The sequence below is a fragment of the Contarinia nasturtii genome, unplaced genomic scaffold, assembly GCF_009176525.2.
Source record: "Contarinia nasturtii isolate CC-2019 unplaced genomic scaffold, AAFC_CNas_1.1 Cnas_scaffold_1565, whole genome shotgun sequence".
Classification (NCBI taxonomy): domain Eukaryota; kingdom Metazoa; phylum Arthropoda; class Insecta; order Diptera; family Cecidomyiidae; genus Contarinia; species Contarinia nasturtii.
Window position 1 is genome coordinate 670,519 of NW_022198900.1, and position 14,180 is coordinate 684,698.

Here is a 14,180-nt window from a genome sequence, read left to right on the forward strand (position 1 = left end):
TTATTTGTTGGAATTGTAAAATATATTTTTGAAATCAAGTAAAAATAAAATATGTTTATAAATGTGAATATGAAAATGTCACAAATAAGATCTTTTTTTCTTTTGTTTCCTTTTGTTTTGAAATAAATTTAATTTAAAACCAAATTGCTGGGTTTTTATCTATATCATTTCACTAAAATGTACGTGTACAAACGACAAAACAAAATGAAAAATTCATTACTTTGAAAATTAAATCAATAAATTCAGTGTTTTTTTATATCAATCACAAACGTGTATTATAATATTAATAGTGAAAAAATAAATCCAGCAAATTAAGGCGAAGAAGAATAAGGCTTAGACAATGAATTGGATTTATTCAATTAGTGTGCTGATTCCGAATTTGTGGTTTGCCACCACCGTTACGCTCCCACTCCTTGTTGAATTCATGCTCAAGTATTTCAGCGCCGCGTTTTCTTGTCAATCCAGTCTCTTCCAGACTCAATTCACACATTTGCATATCATCCACACCTGAAATGTTACAACGCAATTAGAACTTCGATTTTTTTTGAAGAAATTTAGTACGCTGTTGTGATTTATACCTGCAACAAGCAAAATCGGTGGTTTGTCTTCATGCAATTCCATTTGTCTGGCAACATATTGCCCATCGAAATGAGCATACCACAACCCTCGTTTATCTATTCAATTTAAAAATTCAAAAATAATTACCAATAAATTCGAAATAATTTAAAAATTATCATGATTATTACTTACTGGAATCGGAATTCAAACCATTTTGATTTGAATCATTTTCATGTTGATTCGAATTCGCCCGCAAGAATGGTATGCGAAAATAGCGATGTGTGGAAAAAATAATTTCCTGCTTCGGTTGAACACGCATTGGTGATCGAGCGGCCGCTTCCATTACGCTTCGCGGTGCCCGTTCATTCTCATCCATTGTGGTACGTTTTCGATTCTTGGCCTTCCACGCATGGTACACCTTTAAGCGGCGATGAAATTCGTGACGACATGCCTTTTTTTCGAATAAATTTTTTAAATAATTAATTTCGAATTTTAACATTAAATTTTTACCGAGAATTTACCTCAAGTAATTCAATATCACATGACGTATTGATTGCATCGCGAAGCTCTGAATATTTCCATTTTGATAAATCATGCGTTTGTCGACCGTTTATTTGCTGTTGAGCTCGAACATTCTCTGATCTATATACCACAAAATATTCAAAAAAAAGAATTAGTCGAGCCGTCTTGAATCGAGCTTGAACTCTATATAATTAGCATTGGCGCATTAGGAATCCAGTGCACGCAAACATTTCGCATGAAAAATTAGATACATACAAGAGATGTGCATATAGATTGTTGTTGTAATTATATTTTGAAAATCACAGTGTGACGAAGTAATGATATTCATTTGTGTGTAACCTTTTGCGTGCATCGAATTTCCAAATCGCATTTCTTTTGTATTTTCTTTCTCCATATTTTTTCTACGATTTTTTTTTGTTGATTTATCTATTTGAACTACGTGTATACATGAAGTGTGTGTGTGTGTGTGTGTCAGTGTGCTTATGCAAACATTTCCAACATTTACAGGCTAATTAATTGGTGTGTGCGTTCAATATGTACCTGATAAGTCGATTTGAATTGTTCAGCGAGGTCACATCACTCCTATCACTGCGTGAATTAATATATAGAAAGTAAAATACAGCTTTTTACAATATACACTATAAATAAGATATAAGATCGCCATCTTCCCATTTTCAGTAATTTATACAATATCTCAATTTGTCGAGAGAGAAAACAAAATTGATATAGACGCCTTCAATTTGAAGGAGGTACGTGCATTCGTAACATTACCAAACTAATTTTCTCTTAAATGCTCAATTTTGCAGCAATTATTTCTATTTGAAAAAGAGTGCACCATGTGATCTTATACTGAGTGTTTAATTTGCTCCCCATCAATCCATTGCTTAAGTCTATGGTAATTGATATGTTGGTACTTACTTTCGCATTAGTAACGGACTATCTTCAACTTGACTGTTGGTCTCTTGAGCCAAACGCAATGCAAGCTCATGATCACGACGCTCTTGCTCCAATTGCTGACGATATTCATTGTCCTCTTGGGCTTCTTTTTCCAACTGAGCCTGCGATCAATTACGATTTCGATTAATTTGTTTCTTTTTAGAATTAAAACTTGTCAAGTACCTGCAGTGCGACCGCAGCTCGAAGATCTTCGTCTTCTTGACGTTTGCGTTCCAGTTCTTCCATTTTGCGTTTTGATTCAATTTCAACTTTTCTATAATATTTTCAAACATACATTAGAATTCGTTTCAAAGCCAATCGATCAATTTTTCGCAATTTCTTACTTTCGCCGATTTTCTTCGTCTTCGCGTATTCTTCGATCCTCTTCCTGCTTTTGTTTACGTTCAAGCTCGAGGGCCTCTTGAATCTTTCGCAATCTGTCTTGTTCTTCAGCTTGACGTTGCATCTGATGTGATAAAATTTTGATTTTTTTTCAAATAAATGTCGGATGTCTCTTGATATAAAATTGAAAATATTGACAAACCTTCAGCTCTGATTGTAACAAATTGTTATAGTTATCAATCTTGGTGATGATATCCTCATACATTCTATCGATTGTTTTTGGACTGATGCGGCCATCGTTTCGGATGCTCTTAACGTAGCCATCAATCAACTGCTCGACTTCATTTGCCTGCTTTAGAATTTTATCTTTGCTGCCCTTCACCTGGTTTACAATATCGGTGGATCGTCGTAATTTCTCTTTGAGCGACTTAATTTTAATAATACCACGATATCGTGGCTGATGTTGTTTGCGAGCAAGAAAACCACGTACGATCTTTTGAATGTATAACACACACTTGTTGCGATATTTTATGCGATTTTTCACTGAAAAAACGAAAAAAAATTGAATTAATTTTATTGCACAGTGAAAAACAAAATTTTGTATCAATTGGCTTACATTTAATGACGCAAATTGCACAGAATGCTGATTTAATCCATCTCGAACGTACCAACCATTTTTTAACATTGATAACAATCGCCTTCAAATTCTCTGGATCTGATTTCATGATGCGATCGAATTCAACGAATTTGCCCGGTCGAAAGAAGACTTTTGTGATGCCAAATTTAAAATCTTTATGATTCAATTTAAGCGAATGTAACATTGCCTCGCAAAATACTTTCGGTTCTAATTTAACAAGTTCGGGTGGCAAAAACTTTTTGTACATATTGTACAGTTCGGCGAATGGAACACGAGATGGATAACCGTATTCCATGAGCTCAAGCACCGACGTTGTGCCCGAACAATTGAGCTGAGTCAATGCCAAACTACCTTCGAATTCTCGATCCGCCATGCGACTATTTGGCTTGATACATCGAATAAAATTTGTACCCTGTGGAGAATAAAGCAATCATTTCTTTAAAAGGGCGTTCTTTTTTTTGGTTTATGTTTTTATAATTACATTTTTCTCTAGTTTTTCCATCAATTCACCAAGTTGCGCATTGAATTTCGAACCAACCGAGATGAAATTTAATTTTCCCCTCGACGATGCATTGCTGTTTTTTCCAGAAAACAACATTTTTATCAATGGATTGGCAGACTCCTGGACCAAAGCCTCCAGCGAAGCATGAAGTGCGTCATTATTCTTCTCGATAAATTGGTTCTGCACAATAAGAGAAGAGATTTTTTTTGAAAATATTTTCGATTTTAGATGAATAAATAACATTGCCCTTACCGTAGTGTAACAAACAGCGCCAGCGAAATGTCTCACCAGAAAACCTTCTTCATCGCGTAATGTTCTGTGTGCTTTGAGTTTCGATGCTCTTGGTAGAGACAAACGGAAGTGACCTTTCCACGATTTATGTACTTCCAATGTAAAATGATTGAATGATGGTTTGGGTAGTTTTGATTCTTCGTCAAGTAATATAAAAATTCCTTTCGATTTTGATTCGATCAATTCTGTTCGGATTATTAAAAATCGAATGCATTAGCTTTGAACCTTTTCAGTTGCAGCGGATAACTGCGATGACACCTACCAATAATATCTTGGTTGTCAGTGAATTGAATTTCTGGTACATTCAATCCTTCACGTCGATACAGCTCTTGTTCGTGCTTCAAAATGTTGTCGTTGAAAAATTTCTGTAATTTTTCATTACAGTAATTGATGCAGAATTGTTCAAATGAATTAACCGTAAAGTATTCTACAAACAAACAAAAAATCAATATAGTACGAAAATTCTTCGTTATTAAAGAAGCTTTGAAGTCTTACCGAAACCGGCAATGTCGAGAACACCAATGTAGTATGTGGAAGAACTAAATGGAATATTTTGATTAATGTTAGCAACAATGCGATCAAATAAACGATTGTATAACGCCTTTGCCAATGCATCTCTTGCATTGTTGGCTTCATAGATTTTCAGTGGAACCCTGAAAGTGAAGGAAATCGGTTAAAAACTGTAATTTGTTGTCAAGTAGTTAGTTTAACTTGTTGGACAAAGAAAATTCAATGCCACACTTACATAATGACGGTTCCTTTGATGCCGCCGCCTTTGCTTTGCATGACACGTGACACCAACGCTTGCCGTAGCTCGAATGAATCAACGCCAAGCAATTTAGATGTAATCGATAGTGTATGTTCGGATGATTTTGAAACTTGACAACCACCCCGAACATCTTCTGGATTCTCTTCAAATGTGATGTTGCCCAAGTGTAAAACACTGGCAACGAGCGCATATATTTCAAGTCTCGTCATCTCATTCAGACCAAGCCGTGACAGTGCTTCGTCCAATTTTTGAAAATCATTAAAATCATCCAAAATTGGATCTTTAATTGGTCCATTGGCCAGATGCGATTTTGATTTGCTTGCAGCTGATATTTTTCGATCGGTTGATGCGGTTGCAAAGTATTGTGTACATCCGGATAAATACTGTGTTTAAACGAATTTAAAATGTGAAAAAAAAACATTCAAAATTGAATTCAACATCATTTTCGTTGGCATAAACCGGAATGATATGTGACAATTTGTGTGTAACGTACTCTGTAATCATCGGGTTTGCCTAGACACAGTTTTTCTTTAATGTGTTGCGGAGCGCCAGCGCATAGCATATAAAATACATGATAGTTTCGTTCTTCTTGGCTTTGAGTACAGATACGACTTTTCTCCAGCAAATAATGCGATATATATCCGCCAACAACTTGACATTTTGAATCGTAATGAACCTGTAATGCATAGCAATTGTTCAACGGTAATGATATGTTCTTATGTAAAATTAAATAAGCATGATCGCATCTTATGTAAAACAATATAATCTGATTATAGCAATCACCTCAATGAATTTTCCAAATCGTGAACTATTGTTGTTTCGTGTTGTTTTGGCATTGCCAAATGCTTCTAAAATTGGATTTGCATCGAGAATTTTTTGCTCAATGGGACCGGCAGCGGCCAACGAATGACATAAATATTTAAGCAAATATTTTGTTGATTCCGTTTTACCAGCACCCGACTCACCCGACACAATGATCGATTGTGATTTCTTCAGCACACGCATATCACGAATCGCTTTATCCGCTTTAATGTCGAAAAAGAAAAAAAATATGGAATTTAAGTCCATAACTCAAACAATTTTAATACATGGGTGTGTAGTTGGATTACATACCAATTGCAAAGACATGCGGCGGTAATTCTCCCAACGATTTTCCATTGTATCGCTTGATTGATGCCTCCGAATATAAATCTTTGATTTCTTTGTACGGATTCAGGGCAATCAAAATATTCGCCACATACGTCTATAAAATGACATTCAAATTGTTTGGTGTTAAATTATCACTCCTGTTAACAATCTAATATAAAGTTATATTTACTCACATAAATTTTATCTTTAAAATACCGAGTTTTTAAATTGTCTAAAAATGTTGCTTCGTTCAGAAACAAAAGTTCACCTTCAATCAAAAGACAATTAAAATTAACAACAAATCAATTTTTAATCCGTCACTTTCATCGCTTTGGTCAATACTTACAATTGTCATCGTGATCTTTTTTATCGTCTGTAAAATAAAAACAAAGAAAAGATTTTTTATGGTCTATTTTTTTTCTAATCAATACAAATACACAGAAAATTTAACGATTGTTATTTTTGAACATCTTTGATAACCTTGATAGTCGGTATAAAGGGGAAAAAACAAACAAAATATTGTAGATACACTGTAATTTTGATGGGATTAAAATATAATCCTTTCGGATTTATTTGATAAAAAATCCAAATGGATTAAAATGAAATAAGAAGGTGCTAGAAAGATTTTTTGTATTCATTTTAAATGCAAAATACAATAGTTTTGTAAAACAGTTAAATTGTATTAATTGTTTGAATATTAAATAAATAATCATTCTGGTGGAACACTGTTTCATATTGTATTGACATTTACATGAAACTTCAAACGCCTGTCATTGTCTTTCGATTACAAACATAACCTTTCACGGTCTTATGTTTATTGTGTAAAACGATTGCACCGTTGTCGAAAAAACTATTTTTGTTTCTGTTGGAATTTCGATGGGTTTGTTTATTAAAAGATGATTTTCAATGAAATCTTTTTTTCCAACGCTTCTGTGCTATTTATAAGATTTCTGATAAAAAATTTTATAGCTAGTGGAAACAAAGTGAAGAAAGGGTGATTAGCGGATGGTTCTCAATAAAAGTTGGGATCGGTTTGCATTGATATCAGCACATATTCCATTTCATAACCTCACTCTTTTGAGCTCACCGATTTTTTTTTGTGAAGCGTAACATGGCGAACATTTTGCTGAGTTTTCAAAATCCATCAGAATCGTGAACAACCGAAACAAACATTGTAAAATGCTTGAGAATATTCTTGCTTTGGTGACGAATGATTTTCAATAAAGTTTTTGGTGAACTTGCATCGAAGACTTGTGAAATTATATTTATACAAGAGTGAAATGAATGCATTGTTAGTTTGTTTATTGTGAACCCGTTCGATCACATGAATCGGTGATTGTATATTTTGATGAATTTTTAGAGGCCCGTTTTTAAAATACCGGGAACCTATAAATTCATCAAAAATAATATATTGCTGAATCAACAGATTTTAGACTTTAAATATAAGAGAACTCTTCGGTATACTATCACTCGATCACGATGGCTGGAAAGAAACGGAAGCCTGCAGCATCGGTTTCTAAGCCAAAGCCAGTAAAGAGGAAAAAATTTTGTGAAAATCAAACGATAAAGAAAAGTGCAAAAAAAGGCTTGAAACACAATCGACCAATGAAAACAGATGAATTTCGTGATTTGATCAGCGATTATGTGCTTGAAATGACGCGATGTTTCTCACGATGGGTGCACTCAGTGTTCATTACTTGATTTTCAAATTTTTTCAAGTGCGTTGTGATGGCAATCGATACGGTGAAATCGAAGATTACTTCAGTAAATTTGTGGATAAGAACTTCTTCGATGATTTTTTCCGAGGGACACAAAATTTTGATAGCGACGATGAAGATGCCGTAATGAACTGTGGATACAAGGTGTCCAGAATGATTTATCGTTTGTGTCGTAAATATTTCGTGAGAGCTCCAAAAATTGAGAAAATATCAAATATATTCAACTATCACTACACACAAATCAGAGCGCGTACCAGATCCGTATCTAATTGAAATACTAAAAAATGGATTGCATCCAATTCGTTTCGGAGATGGTCGAGCATATTTTTTCACGATGACGACGGCAGGCAATTGGTTCAAATACGTACCAATATTTCTATATTTGCAACGGTAAGCCGTTAATATTTTTACATTATTTCAAATCAATCGGTTGCACACAATCGATTTTGAGAGAGATCGGATGCCCACACCCACGGCTCATTAGACGTGATGGAACACCAAAGCAACGTGAGGAATTAAAAGCCGCTGATTGGGTCGTGCTTTGGCGAACGTATTTTGACATCGAAAGAACACCGCAAAATGAAAATCGTGCCACTATAAAATTCCGAAATTCGATTCAAACGGATGGAGTGGCTATGTCATTCTGGATGGAACGCACAAAATTCGTCGTTGTCAAAGACGAAAATGAAATCATGCGGGAGACTCAAGAAAAGTTATTGAAAGCGCAACAAGTGTATGGTCTCGATCCAGGTCTTCGGCTGGTGATTGGCGGTGTTTGTGTGACCAATTACAATGATCCGAACAAGGAAAATCGCCGCGAAAAACTCGTTCGATTGATATCGGGTCAATATAATCACATGATCGGCTATCGCAAGCGAAATAAATGGCGCAAAAAGTTGACTTTCAACATTGACGAAAAAATGCGTATTCACCGAGAATCTTTTGATGAGCAACCAAGTCCACATTCAGACAACATTGATAGATATGTCGATCATTTTTTACGGCATTTCAATGAGAAGTTTGAAGCATACACGCAGTACGAATATGCACTTCAAGATTTTCTACAGTACATCGATACGAATAAGACACTCGACAATTTGGCAGACTGGTTGATCGATGGCAAAGAAACATTCGTATTTGTGGGTGAAAATTTCATTGCTGCCGACTCAGAAGCAAAAGGTTATTTATTTATTTATGATTGAAGTTATAACACCATTATATTGAGTTTGCCAAATACTATTTGTGATTTTATTTAAAAAATAGGTTATATTCGGTCGAAAGTACGCGATTTATTTGAGAAAATGAAGCGACGGCGCAACTGTGCAGTGGTCAAAGTGGATGAATTTCGAACAACAAAGGTGTGCTCATTGTGTTTCAAAGACTTGGAATTTCCGAAGAAAGGTGATCGTGTGAAGATGAAGTATCGATACTTTACTTGCCGTGGATGCGAACCATTGCCAGAAGGAAATAAACCACATGGTCCCATCGACTCGAGAAAGGGTAATCATCTTTTGACGAAACAACGAAAACATCGACCTCGTCCTGGACCACGTATGGCATCAAAATTCCGACGCTACGAAGAAAAACGGACAATTGGTCGTACTATAAAATGGAATCGTGATACAAACGCCGGTCGCAATATACTCTACAAAGGTTTGTGCATTTGATTGAATCGATTTCTAAATATGAACAATAAGTAATTAATTTGTTATTTGTTAAACAATTCAAACATAGGACGGTGTGCTGTAATGAATGAAGAACTACACCCCGTATTTCAAAGACCTACAGTACCCATTCAGGTAAAAAAAAAAATAATTTATCAAATTGTAATGAAAATTTCATTATGGAATATTCAAATGCACACTAGCTATGTTTAACTAGAAGTTCACATTATTATAATCAATACTTTCAGAATCAACAACCTATACAAGGAACATCGCGTTCTATCCAAGACCAAGCACAAAACTCTCGGCCGTAAGCCCTGGGTATTGTGCGGGATGTCATCGTGGTCTTATTATAGCTACTTTTAGTAAGTATTCAAATTTAATTCTATAGTGCTAACATTTAATCCTTTTGGATTATTTTGATGAAAAATCCCAAATGATTAATATTTAATCCCTTCTATTTTACAGAGTACTTACCATTGTCACATGATGGAAAAATATCATCTACCGAGCATATTCGTTTCGGATATTTTCGGTCAACGGGGATAATTTCGAATTCAGCTGGTCCAATTTCTGAGATGTGGCCCTGAATGTAGCCCTCAGTTGAGTCTCTAACCCACACAAGTTGCGAATCAACAATCATGGTTCTAAAACATTTTTAAAAAACACATGAATTATTCAGCCATTGTAATTAAGGAACATTTCAAGCGAACAACATGAATTATTTAGTTTTTCTTAATTTTTGATTTTCTTTTTTTTCTAATCATGCTGCACCAATACACTAATTATTGTTCACTTAAACGTAATTATTTGACCATTTACTTTTTCTTGTTGCAGATCTGATGGTAATGATGTTGTTATTGAATAAAAAAAATCGAAAATAATTTGTTGAATGAATGATTACACATCCAACATTTTCTTTATAGATAAATTACTTTTACAAAAAAACCGTGATCATGTGTACTCCATTGAACATGATAAAATAACATTCAATTTGATCGTGTCAACCTAATATGAATCGTTTTTTCTCCGAGAAAAAAATAATAATATCGGTGTCATCTTTCTAAGCAGCAAAAAGAAATCTTATCATTGAGACGTTCCTATCTTTTTTTTTACTGTTTCATCATTGTTGAAATTGTGTGACGGCTCATAATAATCTGGATAATTTCGAAAAGAATTTATACGATCATCGAATTGATACCACACACACATGTGATGACTACGTATTTACAAATGGCTGAAAGTAAGTAAGCACACACAACCGAACCCAACAATGTGTACACATAAAAAAAAAATATATATCGCGCTGTTATTATATATGCACCGCCTTTCTGAATGAGGTGTTAGGCAGAAATGATAAATTTTTACGGGCTTTCAATTTTCAGCAATAATGATTAGACTGTATGTATTATACGTATAGATTGCAACGACGTAGTTTTTTTGATGCTGTTTCGTGCTTATGCTAGTGATCTTTTAGATATATTTTTTTACACTAATCATAGTAATTTTTGCATTCATTGTGTGTGTGTTTGTGTGTGTTTGTGTGTGTTTACAATGAAAATAACTTAATTCGATGCAGAAAAATTTCAGTCTTTGAGGCTTTTAGCATTACAAATTGAAATTGGATTAATTTTGTGTAGGGTTGTTTGTTTCGCATTTGAAGTACGTCAAGTGTAAAATCAACATCAACGCAGGAGATTGTTTACGCCATGTGATTTCTTTTCGTTCTTTTCTTCTTCTTCTCTCTCTCTCTCTCTCTATTTACTTCAGCTGCGCGATTCTTGTAGCAAAAATCGAAACATCTGCATCAATTCTTTGAATCGATTCAGAACATCATGACAAAAGGAAAATGTTATTCATGTGTTGTATGGTTGAGAATAAAAACAATTCGTTGATTCTAGGTTCAACTAAAATGTTAAAATTTGAATGTCAACCCAGAATACGGCCGGAATGACCGACAAACAAAGACCGTCATATTGACACTTTTATCATTTTGAAATGAACACAAATTCAGTTGGTCAAGAATTGGTAAAGTAACACACTCATTCTCAGCATATGTACATGTATATCTGAAACTTAGTTTTTTCCATAAATGAGATGCACTTGAATTTTATAGACGTGTGTGTTCTGCTCTGTTTGTTCACTCACGTTCGTTCATCTATTATATGCGGAAGTTGCAAACCGAAAGAGTGGAACAAATAAAATATATCTTATTTTCTTACACATTCACACTGTATCAATGTGTTTCATAGAAGAGGAGAGTCCATGGTTTTGTTCTTTTTTTTCTTCTTCTTCGACTTTTAAAATAAAACTTTCTAACAACAAATCCATTTGTAAATGGCAAGTACAGAAGACGGTTAATCAACATTTCAGAAGATACAATAAGAACACATTTTTTTTCGTTCACATAAATTATTGCTTTATAATCTTCACTTGTATGGTTATTAAAACTGTGAAACAGACAGAAAAATAAAAAAAAACGTCGGATATTGATTTTGTGTAAATTCAACGACCTATATTTCGCACAATGGCACATGAAGAGAGATCCAATTATTTGTTGACCTTCTTTCCCATTTTGTTGCTTCACACTTCATATTTTTTTTGTTAATTTCTTTCATTCGCGTGCAATTGTAACAACAACAGCAATTGTTAGAAAAAAATAATAATAATAAAAACGAATATGTCGTGTTTTTAAGATTATAATTTTTGCACTATACCTATATTATAGAGCGTCTAAAGCAAAACGGCTATACACCAAAAGGTCATATTTAACACTCAAAGAACTTGTAACATTTGTGTGATCATTTTCATTTTTTTCAATGTGTCCACAAACATAAACACACGCACATACGTATTATAAACCAAAACGAAACCAAATAAGTATTATTATTTTTAACAGTATCTGTTTTGGAGCTCATTAACTATCTAATAAAAAGTCACAATGTTTATATTTTCATTCTCTCTATTCCGTGTGTTTTTAGAGACTAAACTACTTAATGGTTTGTTCGTCAGCGGCAGCGCTCCATCGTTCTCTGTGCACTCACACTCACACTGTTGCACAAAACAGCTTGACTACAAACTCGGTGTTGTTGTTTGTCGTTGCTACACTCACACTTTTCTCTCTTTCACTCTCCCCTCCCATATCTCTCTCTTTCTAACAGTATCTCTTCCGCTCGCGCGCGCCTTTATTACCATTCACATTACCTATTACTGTATAACATTACACACAACTATACGACGCCGTACGTTCTTTTTTATTTATTTTATTGTTGTTGCTGGATTTACAGATTTTTATCTATGTTTTACTTTTTGTATACCGGCATACAAAATAAAGACGGATTTTCACATGGAAATTTCAACTGAAAATCTGTAATTGTTACTCGTCAATGTTGACGACAACAAGTTTTTACCAAAGATAAAATTGAATGTAACTGTTCTCTTAACTGTGAATCGAAATGAATGAATAGGGTTTTCATGTCACACACAAAACTAAAATGAAAACAAACGATCATCATGATTTTCTTATGAACCAAAAATTCACAGATTTCTCTAAAAAAATGGCTCAGCTTAGGCACACTTCTGCTGATACCATTTTTGGTTTGAGCATTCAGAGTGACTTTTTTTTTATTCCATTCATATTATAATGCGCGATTGCAGTCATTCATTTTCATTTTACCATGAGCTCCTTGCCTGTATTTTCGGATAACACTCCCAATGTTTGTTAACACCAATTTTTTTTTTCTTGATTTTCAACTGTATTCTTTTAATACAAACTACAAAATCATATAAATTAACTCGTTTGGACACATGGAATTAAATGATTTAAACATTTTTATTTCAAAAATATAAAATCAAATGAATGATTTGTGATTAGAATTGTTGATTTGCAAACGATTTTAGCTTAAACCCCGGTTAAAGCTGCTGCCCCTTCGCATAAGACAAAACTTGCATAAGACTTGTTCTCAAAGGAAAAAAGACAAAAAGAAGCAAAAGGAAAAGAAATGAAGAAAAGAAAGAGGTATGACTCAGTCGTTAAAGAAAACGCTGTTGGAATAATGATCTCAGCACATCACCATGCATATCATTCAAATCTTTTCGTGATTTATAACTCTCTATGCCATATCTTACATCTGTGCATGCATGTATTCGAATTTGGCCAACAGAACAGAACTAATTGGTGAATTTGAATAAAGTTACTGCTTATATATGCCAACGGAACATCTTGTACGAACTTAAAACCATTTTACCATCTATATTTGTCATCGGCAGCTCAAATTCAGTATTTTAGTTCAAAATCGTTGTTGATTGGCATGTTGTTTTCCATATTTGGGTTCGGTTGAAGAGGAAAATGAAAATAAAAACAACTTCACTCTAGCCTTTGTGGCGTAGGCTGTGGGATTTTTGCGAAATTGTCTTAAACAAAGAGGTGTATTTTGCAAATTTCTTATGTTCACAGTGAATAAAAATGTCCCATACTTTTGCAACGAAATTGCTGCTTTTTTACAAAGTTTTAATATTATATACACATTTATATGCATTTTGTTTGTTAATATGCATTTGCGAAATGCATTCACACCATGCAAAATTCATAGGCACAAGATGAATCGACCATTCTTACACTTGAGCGTTCAATTATTTGCTGAATGAAAAAAAAAAAAAACATCTGAATGACCGTATTCTGGGCGCAGTCACGATTCATTGTGATTGGGGTTAATTTGAATCGATTTCAACAAGTGATTTGACAATACCATCAACCTCCATTTCCATCTTTATTTTCGATAACCAAACCAAAAAAGCTTTTTTACACCAACATAACAAATATATCGATAAAACACATTGAATTTAAATAACCCATTGCAACAATAAATCTACTTGTATTTTTATTTTTAACCGAATATTACCTTGCTATTGAATATGACATCCATGCAAACGTCGACAGTCTACTCTACTGCAAAGTGTCACACGAACTGTCACACAAACTGTGTATGTGTTCGCTTTGCTATGCGGTGCAAATACATACAAATACAGGCCACGCACACATACAGAGAAGTAACCTGCAATAATTCGCAGAATTGAAATGATTTCAAATATTTTCAATTTATCCATTATAGTG

The 14,180-nt window shown here is 34.1% G+C and overlaps 2 protein-coding genes across 5 annotated transcripts; one reads left to right on the forward strand and one right to left on the reverse strand.

The window, feature by feature from the left end:
• Nucleotides 1–91: 91 nt before the first annotated feature.
• LOC116346527 (myosin heavy chain 95F) lies at nt 92–14,035 on the reverse strand. 4 transcript variants are annotated; one of them, XM_031776619.1, is made up of 22 exons: nt 13,969–14,035; nt 9,545–9,714; nt 6,032–6,058; nt 5,880–5,953; nt 5,671–5,800; nt 5,341–5,582; nt 5,051–5,233; nt 4,534–4,940; nt 4,284–4,441; nt 4,051–4,215; nt 3,750–3,973; nt 3,477–3,677; nt 2,975–3,407; nt 2,561–2,901; nt 2,361–2,482; nt 2,200–2,290; nt 1,999–2,138; nt 1,621–1,668; nt 1,080–1,200; nt 751–1,009; nt 579–674; nt 92–507 (listed from the first exon to the last, which is right to left on the reverse strand). In XM_031776619.1, the coding sequence occupies exons 1-22, from the start codon at nt 13,986–13,988 to the stop codon at nt 356–358; spliced, it is 3,804 nt and encodes a 1,267-aa protein (XP_031632479.1). In that variant the 5' UTR covers nt 13,989–14,035; the 3' UTR covers nt 92–355. The 4 variants fall into 4 exon arrangements, with proteins under 4 accessions (XP_031632479.1, XP_031632480.1, XP_031632481.1 ...); XM_031776620.1 differs by lacking the exon at nt 13,969–14,035 and adding an exon at nt 11,785–12,062; XM_031776621.1 differs by lacking the exon at nt 13,969–14,035 and adding an exon at nt 9,890–10,039.
• Nucleotides 7,287–9,899, forward strand: LOC116346548. Its single transcript, XM_031776676.1, has 5 exons — nt 7,287–8,582; nt 8,667–9,056; nt 9,138–9,202; nt 9,316–9,432; nt 9,536–9,899. The coding sequence occupies exons 1-4, from the start codon at nt 8,039–8,041 to the stop codon at nt 9,379–9,381; spliced, it is 1,065 nt and encodes a 354-aa protein (XP_031632536.1). The 5' UTR covers nt 7,287–8,038; the 3' UTR covers nt 9,382–9,432; nt 9,536–9,899.
• Nucleotides 14,036–14,180: the final 145 nt, after the last annotated feature.

Excerpts from the sequence above, each read along its gene's own strand:
- LOC116346527 (XM_031776619.1), bottom strand. The coding sequence starts at position 13,988 with ATGTCATATTCAATAGCAAG. Across the intron at positions 5,954-6,031 it reads AAAAGATCACGATGACAATT|GTGAACTTTTGTTTCTGAAC; the intron begins GTAAGTATTGAC and ends TTTTGATTGAAG. Across the intron at positions 2,291-2,360 it reads GACGAAGAAAATCGGCGAAA|AAAAGTTGAAATTGAATCAA; the intron begins GTAAGAAATTGC and ends AAAATATTATAG.
- LOC116346548 (XM_031776676.1), top strand. The coding sequence starts at position 8,039 with ATGTCATTCTGGATGGAACGCACAAAATTCGTCGTTGTCAAAGACGAA. Across the intron at positions 9,057-9,137 it reads TCGCAATATACTCTACAAAG|GACGGTGTGCTGTAATGAAT; the intron begins GTTTGTGCATTT and ends ATTCAAACATAG. Across the intron at positions 9,203-9,315 it reads GACCTACAGTACCCATTCAG|AATCAACAACCTATACAAGG; the intron begins GTAAAAAAAAAA and ends CAATACTTTCAG.